At 43.9% G+C, this 21,957-nt stretch overlaps 1 protein-coding gene across 4 annotated transcripts; it reads right to left on the reverse strand.

Moving 5' to 3' along the window:
• Positions 1 to 1,005: 1,005 nt before the first annotated feature.
• On the reverse strand, positions 1,006 to 21,733 carry PLA2G7 (phospholipase A2 group VII). 4 transcript variants are annotated; one of them, XM_082215802.1, is made up of 11 exons: positions 21,651 to 21,673; positions 17,241 to 17,352; positions 16,781 to 16,931; positions 12,644 to 12,737; positions 11,503 to 11,571; positions 9,038 to 9,182; positions 7,721 to 7,834; positions 6,083 to 6,174; positions 3,813 to 3,983; positions 2,134 to 2,282; positions 1,006 to 1,344 (listed from the first exon to the last, which is right to left on the reverse strand). In XM_082215802.1, the coding sequence occupies exons 1-11, from the start codon at positions 21,656 to 21,658 to the stop codon at positions 1,232 to 1,234; spliced, it is 1,218 nt and encodes a 405-aa protein (XP_082071928.1). In that variant the 5' UTR covers positions 21,659 to 21,673; the 3' UTR covers positions 1,006 to 1,231. The 4 variants fall into 4 exon arrangements, with proteins under 4 accessions (XP_082071928.1, XP_082071929.1, XP_082071931.1 ...); XM_082215803.1 differs by lacking the exon at positions 21,651 to 21,673 and adding an exon at positions 18,471 to 20,543; XM_082215805.1 differs by lacking the exon at positions 3,813 to 3,983.
• Between the last annotated feature and the right edge of the window lie 224 nt (positions 21,734 to 21,957).

Here is a 21,957-nt window from a genome sequence, read left to right on the forward strand (position 1 = left end):
AGCCCTTCCCTCATTCTTCTCAAACTCCTATTCCATGCCCAAGCCTGGTCCCACCTCAGCACTCATGATACCAGTGATGAGTTCAAGCACAAGTAACATGAACCATGGTAGCTTCTTGGAGCAGCTGGGGGTTGGAAATGGGAAGACAATGTGCTGCAGTGATGTCTCTCTTACCTTAGGAATCATTTCCATAGAGTAGTAGTGGGGGACTGCTACATCATGGGAGTTGTGTCTCCCAGAAGTCAATCTTGTCCCTCATGCTGTTCAACATCTGTATGAAGCCACTGGGGTTTTAGAATGTTACGCTAGTATGTTGCTGGCATGCAACTCTACCTGTGCCATCTGAATCAGGAGAGGCTGTTGAGGTGTTGGACCACTACCTGGGGAAAGTAATGAGCTTCATGCGAGCCACTGTGGGTAGTTGAGTTTGGGAAGTGAGCGCACCTGTTCTGGATGTCATGACTTTCCTCTGCAAAGAGGAGGCTTGTTGCTTGGGGCTACTCCTTGAAGCCCAGGAGGCTTCATTGGCTAGGAATGCAATTTTATTGGCTAGGAATATAGGCCTTCCTGGGCAGATCCAGCTTGATGGCAGTGGGAAGAAAAAGAGCCCATGGTAGTGTACTCCACAGTGACACTGAACTTCACGTAATAGGTCTGATTCTTCTACTGGGACCCCTACCATGCTAACATAAATAGAGCCTAAGATGATGAGGCTGGATGAAGCCTGCAGCCCACCTAGTCAAGCATTCCACTTGTGTGGAAGTGGGTGTTAGAGCGATGCCTGTTTTTGTTTTTCATACAGTAGAGATAATGTCCTTTAAAGACTTAAACTGCACAGTATCAAAACCTGCATTACATATGAGTGGCAAAAAATGTGCTATCAATAACTGAAATGGAGGCCTCCTAATCTCATGTTTAGCTCCCCACCCCAATGTTTGTGCACGTTAGGAACACAGACCTTGATCTGATCTGTTCTACACAAAGTCATCTTCAGGTAACAGAAGGCACATTATTAACTGATGTTTACTAGGTATATTTCTTGGCTCTGGAAAGTAAATTAGCAGAGTGGTGGCACCTTCATATACTGCTGTTGTAACAATAAACCAATTATAATTTGCTGCACAGTTGCCTTCATGTTACAAAACTATTCTTCAAGCTCTCAATTTGCAGATAGTCAACAATCAAGAGCTCCTTGTCAATTGTTAAAGGGTCCACAATTTCCATTCTGTCTTTATTGTTTGGACTGAGGTGGCATTGGAGGTAGATCAATGTTGGTGCCTGGAATGACATCATGCCCTTTGCCTTCTAAGAGAGAGTCCCACTGGTCAAAATCTTTATTGAGACCTACAGAACAGAGGCATAAATCAAATGAAAACATATCTCAGGGCAGAAGAATGATTAAAATCAGATATGGTGAAATAACATATCAGTGTTACCTTTTAATATCAAGCTTTTGTGACATGTTGGAGTTGCATTATATTAAAACTGATCATCTTTTAGATGTCTGACATTCTGCTCCTACCAGTTATTTTATGACTTTTATCAGTGTTAGGTTGGGGATTGAAATTTATTTTAAATTTTCAATCTGCTGCGCATATTAATAAATAGTATAGAGTGGCTAGAACAGCCAGAAGGGCAAGAAGTCCAAATGGGCTTCTCCACACTTACTTTTTGCCCTATGCTTTCCAGGCACAGTTCCATGCTTTCCCCGTCTCTCCCCTGAACAATTCCACAGGTTCCCCCCCCCCCAAGACTTCCTGCCAGTGGTGAGATGGGTGGAGACAACCCACATCATGGATCCCAATTCTCCCCTTCAGGAGAATGGAATTACACGTTCAGCTAACAGGCCCCCTCAGCGCCTGCCCAAGGATTTCAGATTCTGCAATGGGGCTCCCCCCTTCTCCTGCACAGACACCCCAAATGGCTTATGAGGGCTGGGGGTCAGGAGAGACCTCAGAACAGTGCACTGGGGGGGGGGAATCATTCCGCCTGGTAAGATGAAATACTTGTGCAGATGGAACATTCATCATGGCTTGATGTTGAATTCCATCTTTTGACTTTCAGATATTACCATTCGGATGGGGTAGACAACAAATCACATATAAAAATCATGTAGCAAATGTAGTAACTTACCTAAATGTTTCTGTAAGAAGGCTAATGAAGCTTTGTTGCTAACATCAATGGCTGTATTAGGATTTAATTGTCCCTTCAGTCCAAACATCTTTCCAACAATGTTGCCAGTCAAAAATGTAAAGTCTGGAAAACTCTGATGTACCGTTCCTCTGCAAATAGCAAAGATATTTCCCAACTACATTACAGCCACAAAAGGGTAATTGTACAGTTATAACATCTTTAAAAATTAAGTTTTTTGTTAAAAGTAAAGCATAATGGTTTTTTCCTTAGGATGGCAAAGGAGCACCTCTTATCACAACTGCATGTGATTCTCACCCAATTAAATCTAAGTAGGCTAATAAGGTTAATTTTAATCAATTACAGCTGCATACAGATAGAATCATAGAATCATAGAATCATAGAGTTGGAAGAGACCACAAGGGCCATCGAGTCCAACCCCCTGCCAAGCAGGAAACACCATCAGAGCACTCCTGACATATGGTTGTCAAGCCTCTGCTTAAAGACCTCCAAAGTAGGAGACTCCACCACACTCCTTGGCAGCAAATTCCACTGTCGAACAGCTCTTACTGTCAGGAAGTTCTTCCTAATGTTTAGGTGGAATCTTCTTTCTTGTAGTTTGGATCCATTGCTCCGTGATAGTTAGGGTTGCAATGCACAGTGCTGTGCAAAAGCAGGTCACCTGACATCTTTGCCCCACCAATCAAAACATTTTATTCAAGCGAATATGCGTCCCAAATTACAGATTAGTAATTTGCTGTATCTTTTTGCCCTTATGTGTTGCTCATCAATGGATGACAGGCAGATACTGAAAAGGATTTGCTTTAAAATCTTTACTCTTTCTTTTCTGTAAGTCGCTGCAGACTGACACAACGGAAACTGGGATATAGAATAAAGTGGATGGGAGCTTTTTCATGAACATTTTCTAGGGACAGGAGAAGGGTGAGCCCACTATTTAGGTTTTGCTGTCGTGCTGAGAATCTTCAGAACTTGCAAAATTTTGCATTCAGAAGAAAGTTTCCCTTTCCCTCCAGTTTGCTGGTTCTGTTTTTTGAAACATGCAGGTTTTTTAAAAGCAAATAGTAACACCTGGAGCAGGGGACTGATCATTATTAGGAAAGAAGCAAAAATAGGGAGAGTTTAAGTCTTTCTCTCCCTCTCCCTTGTGGTCCTGATGAAAACCCATCATCTGAAGCATTTATTTATATAGAGAGGAGAAAATGCTCCATGGGTGAAAATTGCCTCTCAACGCAGCTTCAGAGTTTTGCTTGGGGCTGCAGCAGGGAAATAAATAATTGATTTCTTCCCAGGAAACTGCTTAAATCTTGGGGTGGGGGCTAAGAACTATTCACATTTTTAAGAACCTGTGCATTATAAATGCAACAATACATTTAACATCACATGTAGTTTAGCCCTAAGAGGATGCACCTTGATTCTTCCTGCTCTTTTGGAGGGCATGCTAGAACTTGGATAGTCACAGGCTGCGTTGTCGCATGGGCTAGTCTGATAGAACCATTTTGCCACAGGACAGGTAGGACTGAAATAGAATTTGAAGATGAAACAGCTATGTGATCTAGCAAAGTGCTGTTTTTTCCCTGCAATAGCTTGCTGCCTTCACAACATGCACAGACAATTCCAGTTCCTCTGAAAATAAACTAATACTGTTGCAATTTAGCACTTACTTGATAGTGATCATTTTTCTCTCTCTGTCTTTGTAGTTAAGTTTCTTTATTTCTAGAATGTTTAAAGCCCATTGGAATTTTTCTGAATTAATAAACAGCAATGGTTGACGAACTCTAGGATACACTTCTTCACAAAGGGGTAGCATCCATGCATCAAGGGCAATGCCACACCTGTACGGGGGGGAAAGTGCAAGTGTGGGGCATGTTGGTATTAGTTGCACAAGGTCTATTCTTTACTTTTGGTGAGACTATATTCCGAGATCTGCAGAGGACGTGGGACACTAGTTCTATATATACTGCACCTCATTCAGCTTTTCCACAGGTTTCTCAGAGATGTTACAAATACAAGCTTTAGGAAGATGTTCTGTTCAAAGCCACATCTTGTTCCAATGAGTGGGATTCAACTCATGACCTGTCAGCAGCCTTTGACATGGTCGATCACGAACTCCTGGACCGCCGCCTTGCCGACGTGGGGATCCAGGGCACAGTCCTTCAATGGCTGCGCTCGTTTCTCTCTGGTCGGGGACAGAGGGTGGCGCTTGGGGAGAATTGTCATCACGCCACTCCTTGGTGTGTGGAGTGCCTCAGGGTGCGATACTCTCCCCAATGCTTTTTAACATCTTTATGCGCCCCCTCGCCCAGCTTGTCCGGAGTTTTGGGTTGGGTTGCCATCAGTATGCCAATGACACCCAACTCTATCTGTTGATGGATGGCCATCCTGACTCAGCCCCAGACACACTGATCAGATGTTTGGAAGCTGTGGCTGGATGGTTACGTGGGAGCCGGTTGACGTTAAATCCCTCGAAGACAGAGGTCCTTTGGCTGGGTCGGGACGATATGGGGTTGGGGGGGGGACTCCCATCTCTTGCGGGGGCGCAATTAGTGCCAGCACCGTCCGTTAAGAGTTTGGGTGTAATCTTCGATACCTCCCTCTCCATGGAGGCGCAGATTACAGCTATAACAAAGGCGGCATTTTTTCATCTCCGCCAAGCTAAGCAGTTGGCTCCTTACCTCTCTCGCCCCGACCTAGCTGTGATCCACGTGACAGTCACCTCCAGACTGGATTATTGTAACTCACTCTACATGGGGCTGCCCTTGAGACTGACCCAGAAACTCCAGCGGGTGCAGAATGCCGCAGCGACACTCCTTACGGGGCTTTCACTGCAAGATCACATTCACCCGGTACTATACCAGCTGCTCTGGCTCCCGGTGGAGTACAGGATCAGGTTTAAGATGCTGGTTTTAACTTTAAAGCCCTATACGGCCTAGGACCCTCGTACCTACGGGACCGCCTCTCCTGGTATGTCCCACAGAGGAGCTTACGGTCTTCAAATAAAAACATCCTGAAGGTCCCAGGCCACTGAGAGGCTAGGCTGGCCTCAACTAGAGCCAGGGCGTTTTTTGGCTGCGGCTCCAATCTGGTGGAACGCTCTGTCACAAGAGACCAGGGCCCTGCGGGACTTGACATCTTTCCGCAGGGCCTGCAAGACAGAGCTGTTCCACCAGGCCTTTGGTCAGGGCGCAGCCTGACTGCCTCCTTTGGCAATCTCCACAGAACTTTAGCTTGATGGTTGCCAACAATTTGATTTTAATTAATTTTTATAATGAAATGTTTTTAGAATCTTGTACTATTTTATTGTTGTTAGCCGCCCTGAGCCCGGCTTCGGCTGGGAAGGGCGGGATATAAATATATATTTATTTTTTTAATGAGTCCTATCCATGAAAGCTCTGTACAGGGGCTTCTGCTTATGCAACAGGGCTTCCTCCTCCCTCTGTGTGCCCCTCGAAATTGGCCCTGCAGCCCGGGTGGGGGGGGGGCAGTCAGAAGAACCCTGGGAACAATATGCGGGGGTGGGGGGAGAGGGATTGTTCTGTCTGGCAAACTGAAATGCTTGCACTACAGAACCATCAGAAGAGTGCATCACTGAATTCCTCCCAGTATTTGTAGTTGTGTTTTTATTTTATAAAGTGCCTTCAATATTCTAGGCACTGAAGTGATATAAAAAACAAGACAACCTCTCCCCACAGTTTTATAATCCTAAGACGCACAATAATAAAAGTGATATAAAGCCTGGTACCGGTTCTTAAGTTCCATAATGGCTTTTTACACAGATTTTACCAGATGCTATGGCACATGTCACCATTAGCGCTTCCAGTGTGTGTTCTTGGTGCCACGGGGTTAAGCCCTACCTTTTGAACAGAGTTCGGTTGTTAATGCAGGGGGTGGGGATCAGAAAACATTCACAGGCTTTTAAGATGACAGTTCTTACTTGAACTGGACATTTTTGCTAAGGGCCTCAATAGTTGTAGCAGCACCAAAAGAGTGTCCCATCACAGCTATTTTCTGTACATCAATAGAATCCTAAAAATACAAAAGATAAGAGAAACTGTTGCTCTTCTAGCTGGTTAACAACAACAACAACAACAACAACAACAACAACAACAACAACAACAACAATAATTTATTCCTTATACCCCGCCCATCTGGCTGGGAATAACTGAACGCACTCAGTCCAAGACAGAGTTAAACATGCTTAGACTTACAGAAACCAGGAGGCTAATACATACAACTCTTAAATGCCCAATGTTCCTTTTCAACCAGACCTTTGGCTGATTAATATTGTACAGCCTTTTTTAATATGTGGCTGTGGGAAGGGGGGTATTGTTTCACTGTTTTGTTTTAATTATTTACTTGTGTTTTTATCTTGTACTTTATTCTGGGAACCGCCCTGATATCTTATGATGAAGTGTTGAATATAAATTTAGTAACGACAACAACATCATCATCATAAGAAGAAGAACTGAAGTCCAACAACATCTGGAATCTTGCCTGCAGAAGAAGATGAGCCTGTCCAGTCCCCCTTCAGTTCTGCCTCCACCCCCTTGGCTAATCATGGGGTCTCAGAATGGTGACTCCTGCTGGGAGCTGGCTCTGACCCTATTAAAGCTGATTATAGATTATAATTTCTGGGAAACAATGGGAGCAGTTTCCCTTAACTGCTGTGGCACTGATCATGAAGTATTAGTACCCTGGTATTTGTACAAAGGTATGTGAGGAGGACACGGGTGGTGCTGTGAGTTAAACCACAGAGCCTAGGACTTGCCAATCAGAAGGTCGGCGGTTCGAATCCCCATGACGGGGTGAGCTCCCGTTGCTCAGTCCCTGCTCCTGCCAACCTAGCAGTTCGAAAGCACCTCAAAGTGCAAGTAGATAAATAGGTACCGCTCTGGCGGGAAGGTAAATGGCGTTTCCGTGTGCTGCTCTGGTGCGCCAGAAGCAGCTTGGTCATGCTGGCCACATGACCCGGAAGCTGTCTGTGGAACAAACAGCTCCCTCGGCCACTAAAGCGAGATGAGCGCCGCAACCCCAGAGTCGGCCACGACTGGACCTAATGGTCAGGGGTCCCTTTACCTTTTACCTATGTGAGGATAGTGAGTCAATAACCAGCTTTTAGTCTTCATTCCTAAGGGAAAGTCAAGAAAGAATCTTCAATGGTGGGACATTGCTGTGAGAGGCAGGCAGCACTGCACTTCTCTTTATAGGGCACCGAGAGTTGGTAACTGAAAAGAGGAGTGAATCGCCATACTTAAAAGGAGCAAAAACCAGTAGGTGCCTCTGACAGTCACCTCAAAACACAACGCAGTTCTCTTGTGGTGGTGGCTGAACTGCTAGCACTAGTTTCAGCTTCTGGGTATTACTTGACACACTGCTGAAGAGCTCTACAAAACCAGCTTCATTGCAGACTGAAAAAATGAACATTTGTGCCATGTACAAAGGCAGTTCCGCCATGTTTCAACAGCTGGGAAGTGTAGCAAACAGCACAAAGAAAGAAATTGGAAAGTCTGTAGCGAACAGCTTAGCCCATGTAGTTACTCAATTTGTATTAGGAGCCCACAAGTTTCTTTACCTTTAAAAGCGTCCAGTTAAAGTTCAATGGCAGCACATTAACTATTTGTTTTCCGGAATTAATATCAAGCATGAGGTCAAGGGCTCTAACACACTCATCAGCTCTTTGTTGCACCTACACAAAAAGCAAACATAAATCATTATCCTTTTGGACTTAAAGCAGCCAATGCACCAAGACGCTGATTTGATAAGCAGAGGAAATTTCCTCTGGATCTAGTCTGACATCAACAGAACCTAAGAAATGTGGTCAAAAGCGTTTTTAAACCAAGTACTGGACTTCATCTATAGAAACAGTAGACTTTGTTAATTGACATTAGAACTGCAAGTGTCAGATCACTCCGCAGAGGTACAGTACTTCCAATCTAGTTTCCATTAGTCCCAGAACCTCACAATTAGGTCACACGCACACCATACATGAAAGAAATATTACACATTTTCATGTATAATGCCACTTCATCAGTCATGGAGAGTCCTGGGAACTGACCTTGCAGAGCTACAATTCCCAGCACCCTAAACAAACTACAGTTCACAGGATTCTCCACATCCTCCAAAAGGTTCTATCTAGCAAATGAAAGATGATAGTCTCACTGGGTGTATGGATGTGGGGTGTTTTTTTAAAAAAATCCCAGAAATAATGACTGTCACCCCTCTAGAACTGCTGCAGAAATGAACCCTTGAGCTTGATTTAAATTTCTCTTCTCATGGGGTCTCGAGTGGGGCACTCTTCCCACCACCCTATTTTATAAGAAAAGAAAACCTGACATTCAGAGGCAGAAGCAAGAGTCCACGGCCTCTGACTTGTTCTTGGATATATGAATTTCTCAGCATCCAACTCAGATATTCTGAATCCAGAAGAACCTCCTCCTGTTTCCTTCTATCCAGTGTGCACCACTTACAGCACTTAGCACGGCTGGTTTTTGTTCTTGTTTTTCTTACATGATTTTCACTTTCTAGGACTAATGAGTGCCCCCCCCCAAGAAAAGAAAAAAGCCCTGGAATTGCTCTGGGATCTGTGGAAAGGTTCCTTCCTCTGGGGTAAATTATTACCAGAGAGCCCTGCCTGTTAACGAAAAGGAAGTGCTTCCAAGACTGCTCTATCCCAAACCCCAGACACCCCATTTAATGTAAGTTCACATTTCCCTTTTTAAAATGCTAAAAAAAAAACCTGGAAAAGGAGCTTGTCCTTTTCCAGGACAAGGGAAGCAAACATAATCACCATAGCCAATGATTCTCTCATGTCATCTTCAACCTTCTTGAGAACTCTCCACTGCCACAAAAGCATACTGGTCCAAGATAGAGAACTTCTTCAAACAAATACCTGTTGTTGACGTAAAGCAACTTCATCTTCACCTGCTTTTAATTTCCTGTAATAGATCCACTCCTTGTGCAGTTCTGAGGCTTCTCCCTTTGCTCCTAAAGCAGGTTTCTCATTAAGGTAATATGTAGCTGAAGATGACTGGTCTCTAATAAAAAGAAAAATGCTGTTCTGAAGCCTCTGGACTTCCCTTTTGAGATAGCTGTACTCCTTTCCTCTCAAGCACCATATTCTGCCTTTATGTTCAAGTAGAAATACTGAAAAACCAATTCACAATTTACCTTGAAGAATGATAGTACTGAAGGAAACTTCTATTAAAAATGGTTGTTATTCTACTTTGCATGCAGAAGGTCCCCTGTTCAATCTCTGGCAACTCCAGGCAGGGCTGGGAAAGGCTTCTGAAACATTGGAGAGCTGCTGCCAGCCAGTGTAGAATGGTGGTGGTCAGAGGATAGATTGGGACACACTGGTAGACCTCTGGAGGATATAGGTATGGAGTTTTGATTCCCAAGCAACTTTCCCCACCTAAATTTGGCTTCTGAAATAAGGAAAGCTAACAAGGAATGGACATCTACAGTGGTGCCCCGCAAGACGAATGCCTCGCAAGACGGAAAACTCGCTAGACGAAAGAGTTTTCCGTTTTGGAGGTGCTTCGCAAAACGAATATCCTATGGGCTTGCTTTGCAAGACGAAAATGTCTTGCGAGTTCCTGCGGGGGGTTTTTTCCTCCCTCCCCTTTTTCTAACCCGCTTATCAGCTGATCTGATAAGCCGATAAGCTGCTAAAAGCCGCTAATCACAGAACGGATTCTTTTCGTCTTGCGAGGCACCACTGTACAGTGGTACCCCGCAAGACGAATGCCTCGCAAGACGGAAAACCCGCAAGACGAAAGGGTTTTCTGTTTTGGAGGCGCTTCACAAGACGAATTTCCCTATGGGCTTGCTTCGCAAGACGAAAGCCCATAGGGAAATCTCCGGGGACCTGTTTTAAATTGCTGGCGGTCGGGAGCAAAGACTTTCGCCCACAGCCGGCCTTCAGAAGAGGTCCTGGACCTCTTCTGAAGGCCGGCGGGGGGCAAAAGTCTTTGCTCCCCCCGCCTGCCTTCCCGGGACAGCGGAGACTTCTCTGTTGCCCCGGGCGATCTTAAAATGCTGGCGGGCGGGAGCGAAGCGTTCGCTGCCGACCCCCAGCATTTTAAAATCTCCCCGGGACAGCAGAGAAGCAGCCCCCTGCGACCCTCTCCCGGCTGGAGAGGTGACGTGCGCCTATGGCAGGAGCCTCTATAGCCGCGTGTCACCTCTCCAGCCGGGAGAGCGCGCGCAGGGCTAAAGCAGCCCCCCGTGACCCTCTCCCGGCTGGAGAGGTGACGCGCGGCTATGGCAGGAGCCTCCATAGGCGCGCGTCACCTCTCCAGCTGGGAGAGCGCGCGCGGGGCTAAAGCAGCCCCCTGCGACCCTCTCCTGGCTGGAGAGGTGACGCGCGCCTATGGCAGGAGCCCGCCAGCATTTTAAAATCTCCCCGGGACAGCAGAGCTCCCGCCCGCCAGCATTTTAAAATCGCGCCGGGACAGCTGGGGCTTTTAAAATGCTGGCGGTCGGCAGCAAAGCCCTCCTGTCCCCGGAGCTTGCGGGGCGGGAGGTGGGAAGAAGGGCTTTTCTTCCCACCACCAGCCTTCAGAACAGCCTTCTGAAGGCTGGGGGTGGGAAGAAAAGCCCTTGTTTCCCCCCCCCCCCCAGCCTTCAGAAGAGGTCGGGGGACAGACTGTCCCCGGACCTGGTCTGAAGGCAGTTTCCCTAGGAACGCATTAATTGATTTTCAATGCATTCCTATGGGAAACCGTGCTTCGCAAGACAAAAAACTCGCAAGAAGAAAAAACTTGCGGAACGAATTAATTTCGTCTTGCGAGGCACCACTGTATGTGAAATGACAGTGAGCTCAGTTCAGTCTTGCTACTGAATACAAATCCCAGGCTCAGAATATGCTCAAAGGCACCTTAATCTTGGTTCCTAAATGTATGTGCTTTGCACCTGGCTCTTACTGGTAGATCCTGAGGTTCCAGTTAAAAAGCAAACAAATTAGATCTATAGGCCATAAGTCAACTCAGCACACTTGAGGCAAACATGCATGCCCATGCTGCTGTTGACCAGGAGTTATTAGGCCAACCGTTTTGGAGAATACTCAAATAACTAGAGTGCCACTCATTCCTAAAAGATCCATGAAGATGTTCAGTTCTGATGTCATACTGTCCACACCTCTGAGTATCATTCAACACCCCCAAAGAAAAAGAAAGTCTGTGTAGTAAAATTAAGCTTTCTAAAATCTAATTCTAAAGTGCCTATTTTCTACTTTCTAAATCTAGTCCATACGTCTTCTTTATTTACTGTGATTCTAGTTAGTACTTAATCAGATATTTGTGTACATGCTTCTTCTTCACCTAATACAAAACTCAAGATGTGTAGTCAGCATACCTATGCTCAACAGCAGCAACAACAAAACCCCGAGATGCCATTTCAGTGCAAATTGCTGAATACAGAGTTCTGTAAATAAAAACACGACAAATTAGTTATACAGACTAGTTCAGTCCTGACAGAATTTATAATTCATGTGCATACTACATCTTGATGATGATGAAGTTTTTTAGATGCTGTACACAGATTTTAAAAACCCAATTGTTCCACTTGCAGGTAAATCCTACATGTGAGCCCAGTGAGCAGGGGACAAATGAACTTAAGGTAAAGTCTGAAGGAGAGCCCCGTTTCATTCACGGAGGCTCCCCACATGCTTTAGAACCCCAGTTCTGCAGGGATCTAGTCACCGCATGTCGGAAGCCTCCATGGGCAGAGTGGGCTCTGCACTTCAGGCTGCGCTCTCCAACTGATGGAGGGTGAGCAACTTGGGTGGGGTTGGATGGCAGCAATTCGTAGTCACATCCCAGTCAGGTAGTAATAATTTTTGTAGGCTGAAACCATTATTGAGGACTGTCAACTTCATGAAACACATATTTTGATATATTATGTTGCTTAAATGCAATCATCTATACAGTGGTACCTCGGGTTAAGTACTTAATTCGTTCCGGAGGTCCATACTTAACCTGAAGCACCACTTTAGCTAATGGGGCCTCCTGCTTCCGCTGCGCTGCCGAAGCACAATTTCTGTTCTCATCCTGAAGCAAAGTTCTTAACCTGAGGCACTATTTCTGGGTTAGCGGAGTCTGTAACCTGAAGCGTATGTAACCCAAGGTACCACTGTACAGTGGTGCCCCGCAAGACAAATGCCTCACAAGACGGAAAACTCGCTAGACGAAAGAGTTTTCCGTTTTGGAGGTGCTTCGCAAAACGAATCTCCCTATGGGCTTGCTTCGCAAGACGAAAATGTCTTGCAAGTTCCTGCGGGGTTTTTTTCCTCCCCCCCCCTTTCCTAAGCTGCTAAGACGCTTATCAGCTGATCCGATAAGCCGCTAAAAGCCGCTAATAGTGCTAATCCGCTAATCCGTCAATGCTTCGCAAGACGAAAAAACCGCTAGACAAAGAGAATCACAGAACGGATTCTTTTCGTCTTGTGAGGCACCACTGTATTAGAAAACACTCTACTACCAAAATGCAACACTACCTGAAAGCTCCAAGTCCGTGGGAGAAAATAATTAGGGGGTATTTTTCTCCAAGCTTGAATGCAGCGTTCCATTTTGCAGGACATGTCACTGAGCCTAAATTGAATAGAATATGTGTTTGTATGTATTATGAATTTGGGAAATGTCAATTTGTTGCTCTCATGCAAATAGTACTTCACACCTGAAATTACTCTTCCTCAACCACCCCAAACAGTAGCTCACACATGTTTGAGCCTGTAGCAGCAGTTGTTACAGTATGTATCTGAAGCCACATGCATGTCCAGAACTCACGTATTCATACACAAATCTGCAAGAGGTTTGGGACCTTTGGCTAGAGTTATAATATATATCTGTTTATGAAAATGAGTTTGCCTTTATTCCTACCTAAATAAAACAATATTCCAGGTGCTGTTTGACCAAGGGAGAATAGAATGGTACTATGACTTCCTTTGATCTGGACAGTAGACTTGTGTGTTTTTCAGATATGGCTTGCTAGCTGTTATCATAAATGTTGAAGAGCTGCATTTGTTTGTGGAGTAAGGAGTCTGGGCAGTGTGACATGAAGCTATCACCCCAGTTATTTACAGTATGTTTACTTCAAGTAAGAAGACTGATAGGTGCTGTAACATCTTGCACAAATTTGTTTCGGACGGGGGGAAATCAACTGAACCTGTTGTGTCTGGAGTTTAGCATCTAGGACAGGAGCCACTGAAAGGAATTAAAGATAGCATCTAGATCAAGGGAAGTAATAGTGCCACCGTATTCTGCTCTGGTCAGACCTCACCTGGAGTACTGTGTCCAGTTCTCTTTTTTTTATAATATTAGGTTTTGACAATAAACACAGACATTAAACACAAAAAGAAAGGGGGGGAAAACACATATAAAAAGACAAAAATTCCCTTTCTTAATTTCTCCTCTTTGATTAACTTATTTTCCTGACTCCCTCACGTCTCCCAATTTTGTATCCCTTTTAAAAGTTGGTTCAGCAAATTCATGTCCTGTTAGTCTATCTATCTATTAATCCAATCTTGCATTTTACCTTGTTGCTAAAACCCCTGCAATTCATTTCAATGTCCTCAACATTCAAAAATTTTACAATATTTCTGCAAATAAATTTTAAATTTCCTCCAGTCTTCTTCCACCAACTCTTCTCCCTGATCTCGGATTCTGCCAGTCATTTCCGCCATCTCCATATAGTCTATTAGTTGCATCTGCCATTCTTCCAAGGTGGGTAGGTCTTGTGTCTTCCAATGCTTTGCGATGAGAATTCTTGCTGCTGCTGTAGCATACATGAAAAAGTTCTATCCTTCTTTAACACTGATTGGCCCAGGAGGAAGGCCTCTGGTTTCTTCGGGAAAGTATATTTAAATACCTTTTTCAATTCATTATATATCATTTCCCAGAAAGCCTTGATCCTTGGGCACGTCCACCAAAGGTGAAAGAAAGTGCCTTCAACTTCTTTACATTTCCAACATTTATTATCGGGCAAATAATATATTTTTGCAAGCTTGACTGGAGTCATGTACCACCTGTACATCATTTTCATAATATTCTCTCTTAGGGCATTACATGCCGTGAATTTAATCCCGGTGGTCCACAACTTCTCCCAATCAGCAAATATAATATTATGTCCTATATCTTGTGCCCATTTTATCATTGCAGATTTTACCGTTTCTTCCTCAGTGTTCCATTTCAACAGCAGATTATACATTCTTGAAAGTATCTTAGCCTTGGGTTCTAACAGTTCTGTTTCTAACTTTGATTTTTCCACCTGAAAACCAAATTTTTTGTCCAGATTGTAAACCTCTCTTATTTGAAAATAGTGTAACCAGTCTCGCACCTTCTCTTTAAGTTTGTCATAACTCTGCAATTTCAATTTGTCACCTTTCTGTTCTAAAATTTCCCAATATTTTGGCCATTTGGCCTCCATGTTGAGTTTTTTCAAAGCTTTCGCCTCCATAGGTGATAGCCACCTTGGGGTTTTACTCTCCAAAAAGTCTTTATACCTTGTCCAGACATTAAACAATGCTTTCCTGACAATATGGTTTTTAAATGCCTTATGTGCTTTTACCTTGCCATACCATAAATATGCATGCCACCCAAATATATTATCATATCCTTCAAGATCCAAAACATCTGTATTCTCAAGAAGTAGCCATTCCTTCAGCCAGCAAAAAGCTGCTGACTCATAATAAAGTTTTAAGTCCGGCAGGGCAAGCCCCCCTCTGTCTTTAACATCAGTAAGAATATTAAATTTTATTCTGGGCTTTTTGCCCTGCCAGACAAATCTAGATATATCTCTTTGCCACTTCTTGAAACAATCCATCTTATCAATAATTTGCAGTGATTGGAACAAAAATAACATTCTCGGCAATACATTCATCTTAATGATAGCAATTCGACCCAGCAAGGAAAGCTTCAGATTCGTCCAGATTTCTAGATCTTTTTTCACCTCTGACCAGCATTTCTCATAGTTGTCTTTAAATAAGTTCACATTCTTGGATGTCATATTCACCCCCAAGTATTTTACCTTCTTTACTAGTGTTAAGTCTGTCTCTTTCTGAAACCTCTCTTTCTCTATCGACGATAAATCTTTCTCCAAAACCTTAGTTTTCAATTTATTCAATTTAAAGCCTGCCACCTGACCAAAATCCTGGATCACTTCTAGGGCCCTCTTAGTGCTTAACATTGGCTCCTGTAATGTCATAACAAGATCATCTGCAAAAGCTTTAAGTTTGTATTGTTTAACTCCGACCTGGATACCCTGAATCAACTGGTCCCTTCTGATCATATTTAGCAAAACCTCCAGGACCGAAATAAAAAGTAATGGGGAGATTGGGCAACCTTGTCGTGTTCCTTTCTCTATTTTAAACTCTTCTGTGACCATATTGTTTACAATCAATTTAGCTTTTTGTTCAGAATATATCGCACCTATACCATTTTCAAAGTTTTGTCCAACCCCCATCCCCTGAAGATTCTTCTTCATAAAACTCCAGGAAATATTGTCAAAGGCTTTCTCCGCATCTATAAAAATCAGGACTGCTTTTGTGTTAATGTTCACCTGCAGCTTTTCTAAAATGTTAATTATATTCCTCGTATAGATGTCTTCCAGGGAGAAAGCCGGCCTGGTCTTTATGTATCACCTCTGCCAATATTTTTTTCAGTCTTCTAGCCAAAATGTCTGCAAAGATTTTGTAATCCACATTAAGTAGGGATATGGGGCGATAGTTCTTAAGTTGTGTCTTTTCAGACTCAGTTTTCGGTATAAGTGTGATATAAGCTTCTTTCCACGTCTCTGGGCACCACAGTTCAAGAAGGACACTGACAAACTGGAACATGTCCAGAGGAGGGCAACCAAAATGGTCAAAGGCCTGGAAACGATGCCTTATGAGGAACGGCTAAGGGAGCTGGGCATGTTTAACCTGGAGAAGAGGAGGTTAAGGGGTGATATGATAGCCATGTTCAAATATATAAAAGGATGTCACCTAGAGGAGGGAGAAAGGTTGTTTTCTGCTGCTCCAGAGAAGCGGACACGGAGCAATGGATCCAAACTACAAGAAAGAAGATTCCACCTAAACATTAGGAAGAACTTCCTGACAGTAAGAGCTGTTCGCGAGTGGAATTTGCTGCCAAGGAGTGTGGTGGAGTCTCCTTCGTTGGAGGTCTTTAAGCAGAGGCTTGACAACCATATGTCAGGAGTGCTCTGATGGTGTTTCCTGCTTGGCAGGGGGTTGGACTCGATGGCCCTTGTGGTCTATTCCAACTCTAGGATTCTATGATTCTATGATAAAAGAACCTGCCCTACAGTTAAGTTCGAAATATTAAGTGAAATAAGCAAACTCGTCTGATAGGAGATATGGTGATCACAAGAATACTATTATATGAATTTTCAGAACAATGTCATCAAAATAAATGAAATTATAACTCAGGCCTTACATATGTTAATGAATGCATGAAATGATTTTCTCAGAAGAAGACCCGAGAAGGGACCATAGTTCAGGGGTAAAGCCATGTAGAATGTCCCAGTTTGAATCCCTGACATGCATTCACTTGAAAGAAAGGAACTGAAACACAAGGGATGCAGTAAAACATGCTCTTCATTGAGTCCAACTGTATTAAAAATGTCCTTCAAAACTTACCAAAGTTGCATGTGAAAAAGAACCCTCCTAATGTCCGATTTATGTTCAGAAAATCAGATAGTCCATAATAATATTCTTTATTGGGAATCCATATTGTTTCTTCATCACTTGTACCAATTTGGGATGGGTAATAGAGACGCAAAAAACTTCCCTAGCAATGAATAAGAAAATCAAGTTATTCAAAGCTGCTTTCAAAAGTTTTAACAGAGAAGAATGCAGTGGCAGATATATAGGTATGCATAATATGTGTAGACTTAAGGGGCCCTTCAGCTGAGGGGCCCCAAGTATACATTGTTAACTGAGAGGCTACCTTTGAAATGTGACTGTGGGGCACTATACATAATTCTACATATATAGCTGTTAAATCTATAAACTTGTACTTTGGATCACCTTCATTTTGTTTAGCGTAAGCTGCTTTGGGTGCTAAAAGAAAATCTGGTGATTTAACAGCTGCAGATACCTGAATGCTGTGGCCGGTCATAAGATCTGTGCATCCAACTGAGTAAGGGCCTTTCCCTTCAGGAATCCTCTCAAGGTTGCTCCCCATTTCCTTGGCACTTTGACAGGCAAGTCTGAAAAGCAAGATAATCTTATGAGTGTGTGGGTATAACTATGGGTATGTTGCAAAGGCATATTATTGATTTATTTCATAAAATCTATATACCACTTGATTATAAAAAACCAACCACCTCAAAGCAGTTTACAAGAAAATTGTCAACCATGCGGAAACTAAAGAGGCTTGGTCAGTCAGTGTCTGGACATAGTCTAAATACGCTGTCTGCCATTCAATTGAAAGAAATAGGCCATGCAGCTAGTAAATATTAATAACTAATTATGCTGAACTGAACATTTAAAATCAGTAAAGATTCTCCAAAACAATATAAAGTGCTACTGAAACTGAAAAGGACTTCAAAGCGATAATATAGCCCACAGAATATCTACTCTAGTCAGGAGCTGCTGAAGACCTACTTCAGGGGTTGGAAGGTTTAACTTGCCTGGGGCACATCGGACTGCGTGCGCACGTGCACCTGTGATTTCCTGCGTCTGCGCAGATGCAATTTGCAGCATCTGCATGTACAGACATGATTTCCAGGGCGCAGAAGCGAGTCCTCACACCGTGCTGTGCCAGTTTAGCGCAGTGTGTGTGTGTGGTGTGTGTGTGGGCAACTTAGTTTGGGGGCAGCTCAGGGAAAGGTCAAACGACCTCTGTGGGCCACTTCCAGCCCATGGGCCTTAGGTTGCTGACCCCCGACCTACTTCCTCCATTTGCCCTCAGTTAACCATCAAGATGGCTGAGCAGTTCTATTTGCTGTGCATCATGCACTGCTTAAATCATGTTGAAGTTTTGTGCGTCTTGATAATCTTACAAATTTAATGTGGCTCTGATATTTTACTGCAATTATTCTAGTGTTCTGGGAACTTCAAATTGAAAGTTGGTCTAAAATAACAACATTAACAACGTAGATTATTCCTAATGTTCATTGTCTTTGTCACACTGAGAACTGGTTGGGGAAAGACACCATTTTTAAAGAATTCTTGCCTCTCTCGCCTGCAACCAAGGGTCTTACTTCAGAGGTGAATGTGCAACACCCATGATTTGGTTTTGGGAAACATTTTGTATATGCATTGCATCCCTCATGCCCTTCCCACAGCAACACTACTAGTTTTTGTAGAGTTAGGAATGGCGTACTCTTGAAACTTTGCCCTCTATGCTTTGGAAACCAGCTCCTTGGGTGACTGCCAACAGTTCTTCAGCTCCTTCTCCAGGGGACTACTGTTGCTGCTTTGGTGACCTTGGGGCTGGGCCAGAACACGAACAAAAACACAAACAAGCATCTCTGCAGGGGGGAAACAACCCACGACAATGGCCTGGATAAAAGACAAGGCACGGGGAACCCCTCAAATACATACACTTCCTTAGTGCCCATCGCTTAAGGCATGCCTCTAGGCCTAGTGCCCCCAATGTGGCACCCATGGAGCATCTGCATTCCTTCCCCCTCACTGTCTCCTTTGTCAGGAGGCCTGTTGCTCCTTCCCCCTTCCTCTTTCAGTTCTCTCATTTTCCAGGCAGAAAACACTGTGACTGGAAAGGAAGGCAGGGAAGCAGAAAGAAAGAAAAGGGAGACGAGACCAGGAGAGATGGGAAAGGAACAAAACAGAATGCTTAATTCTCCTCCTCTCTGGGTGTTGGCATGGAATTGGATCTGCTTGTTCCAATGCCTGCTCACTCTCCCAACAATCCCTGGATAAATTTCCTGGGACTTAAAAAAAAACCCCACACATTAGAAGAAGAAAAACTTGTTTCACCTCCCAACCTGGCTACAGCAGGTCAGCAGGGAAGCATCTCCCTACATCTCCCCTTAGGTCTGCAAATGTTGAATTGATAAAAATAAAGACAATTTTTTTAGCCACCAACAGTTCCAAAATCCATCATAACCTGTCACAAAGAAAATGAAGTTATGCCAAACAAATTCCACAGGAAGCTCATGAGATTATTAACTCCACAAATTATTATTCTGACCAATTCTTTGAAATATGAGAATTTAAAGTGTTGAGAACACTATCCTTAACGTTCTTCATAGGTGAAGATCAAGATGCTCAATTCAAGAATGACATTTACTTTCATGGCTCATTTTCCAATTCAATACATTTCTGGAAAACCACACATTTAGTATGACTTTGCATGACATGCAGCAAACCTGTGTGAAGCAGTCTGATTCTGCTTAGAATTCTTGAAACTTTAGAACTTGAGCATTTTGGCTAGGATTCAGAGGGCAACACACAACCCGGCCTGTGCACATCACAGCTTTTTAACTCCCCACCCACCGCTCCCCCTGCTTGCCCCAGAGCAGCCTTTCGGCTGATGTGTCAGGCAAGGCGCTTCTTAATCTAGACAGCCAAGCTTTCCCCGGTTTCTCTCCTGCCTCAACCAATGTTCAGCACACATGCCGTTGCATGCTTACCCCAGAGAGCAAGGGCCACTGACCGAAGCAGGGCTTACTTCTAAGTAAAGTGAACTCTGGGGCGCAACCTTCAAGTTAGTGCCTTTCTGCTGGCGCCTTGTTGAAAGTCATGCACAGACAAGCAGGGTGTTGTCAAAAGTTCCTGCCAGACTTAGACTAGTTCTATGTCTGTGTGTCTTATGGAACGAATGCGTGGTCCCTGGAGCCGAATTGCCCAGGGGCAAAAAACAGATCGTGCTCTTTTTTTCTCTTTTTTTAGAAAGAGGGAAGGGGGTATTGAAACGAAGCTGTGCTTGGCAAGCGATCGGGAGGGAGATAAGGCTGCGGGTAAAGGAGGCTGCCAGGGAAGGGGGGCAGGTAAAGACAGCGAACCTGCAAGGAGAGGAGACAGGAATACTAAAACAAGCAATGAGGAGAGAAATTAGAAGAAAAGGGGGAGCAAAAAACTGCTCTAGCTAAGGAAAAGACGCTAAGGCAAACAAGAGGGAAGGGGGTGTTGAAAGCAAGCTGCTAAGCTGCTGAGCAGCTGATCGGCAAGCAACATGAGGGAGATAAGGGAGGCTAGCGATAAAGGAGGCTGCCTGGGAGGGGGAAGGTAAAAGCACATGGATCCTCAGGATTTTTGCATTGGGTCACCCCAAATTCACCATCAGATCACATAGCACATTCATGGCTATAGCCTGCACCAAAAAAATCATGCATCCACTGTTTCTTGGGACCACAATGGCGCAAAAACATGGTTACAAAGCATGGATCCACATGGATCCTCAGGATTTTTGCATTGGGTTACCCCAAATTCACCATCAGATCACATAGCATGTCCATGGCTACAGCATGAACCACAAAAATCATACATCTACTGTTTCGTTCAGAATATTCCCCCCCCCCCCGTTTTCCTCCTCTAAAAACTAGGTGCGTCTTATAGTCAGGTGCGTCTTACGGAGCGAAAAATAGAATCATAGAATCATAGAGTTGGAAGAGACCACAAGGGCCATCGAGTCCAACCCCCTGCCAAGCATGGTAAGCCCCATTGAATCATAGAATAGAATCATAGAATCATAGAGTTGGAAGAGACCACAAGGGCCATCGAGTCCAACCCCCTGCCAAGCAGGAAACATTGAACTTGGTGGGCTTTACTTATGTGTAGACATTTACAGGTGTGTGCTTTTAAACACCCAGTTTAAGAGTCATTTGTGATTATGAATTACATCCCGGGGTGTGTGGTGTTTTTTTGAGGGGAGGAGATGTGGGGGTGTCTAGGTATGCCTCTGGGTCTGATATTTCCTTTTTCATGCATACATGGATGAATAATGTACACAGGACCTTGGAAGCGATACTAGACCAGATTCCCTTTCCTTCTAAGCATAACAATATAACAAACAGCACACAGCCATATCAGAATAAACCCCACTAATAAACTCAGTATACTGGTGCTTTTCTGCTAATAAGTGGTGGCCCTCCCTAAACTAGGCTGTGTCCAGACCTAAGCTTGGTTGCCTAAGGAGCAGCACTACGGTTTCCTTTGTGAGAAATTTGACTACCTTTGACTACGTACAGAGACACATGAGACAAGATTATAACAAATAGAAAAGTCACTCACATTTACATATTTTTAAGCGGAATCTTGAATACATGTACCATGTTTTATACAAGACAATGCACCCACTGTTCTACATATGAATTTTTTTAAAGTGAGCATCATCTCAAATAAAGAGAGGATTTAACATTTATATTAATGTCCTCAGTACTAAAAAAAAAATCATCCTAAATACCTTCTGTGCCAAAAGGGTATTATGCTTTATTTGCCCAACTGTCTCTTGTATTAAGTGTGCTAGTTACAAAGAAATAAATTATTTTAACTTTTAGCTATTTTAGATAACTTTTAACTATGATCTTTATCATCCTACCCTTTCATTTCACAAGGCTACTTTCTTCTTTTAAATCACAAACGTTGACTGTTAAGTTTTGAAATGACGACAGGATTGTGTGAAATGCCCTCCTTCCAGGCCGGGCAAAGGCGCTTCTCTCCCCTGGGCTTGGCTGCTCCGCCTGCCCGGAGGGAAGAGGGACCGGATCCCGGAGCCCTTTGGGCATCTCTTCCCCTGGCCTGGCTTTGCAATGGCTCTGGGATGCCTCGGGGCACGTGGGGACCCAGAAAGGGGCTCCTCCTCCTCCTCCCCCGGCGACCCTCTCGGTTCCCTCCCGCGGAAGGGC

Source organism: Podarcis vaucheri (assembly GCF_965113315.1).
Source record: "Podarcis vaucheri genome assembly, chromosome: 3".
Classification (NCBI taxonomy): Eukaryota; Metazoa; Chordata; class Lepidosauria; order Squamata; family Lacertidae; genus Podarcis; species Podarcis vaucheri.

Bases quoted from the DNA above. Each gene is read 5' to 3' on its own strand.
- PLA2G7 (XM_082215802.1), bottom strand. The intron at 11,572-12,643 runs GTAGTGTTGCAT...TTTTATTTACAG, and splicing joins CACGGACTTGGAGCTTTCAG to AACTCTGTATTCAGCAATTT. The intron at 6,175-7,720 runs GTAAAGAAACTT...TTGTATTTTTAG, and splicing joins TTAACTGGACGCTTTTAAAG to GATTCTATTGATGTACAGAA.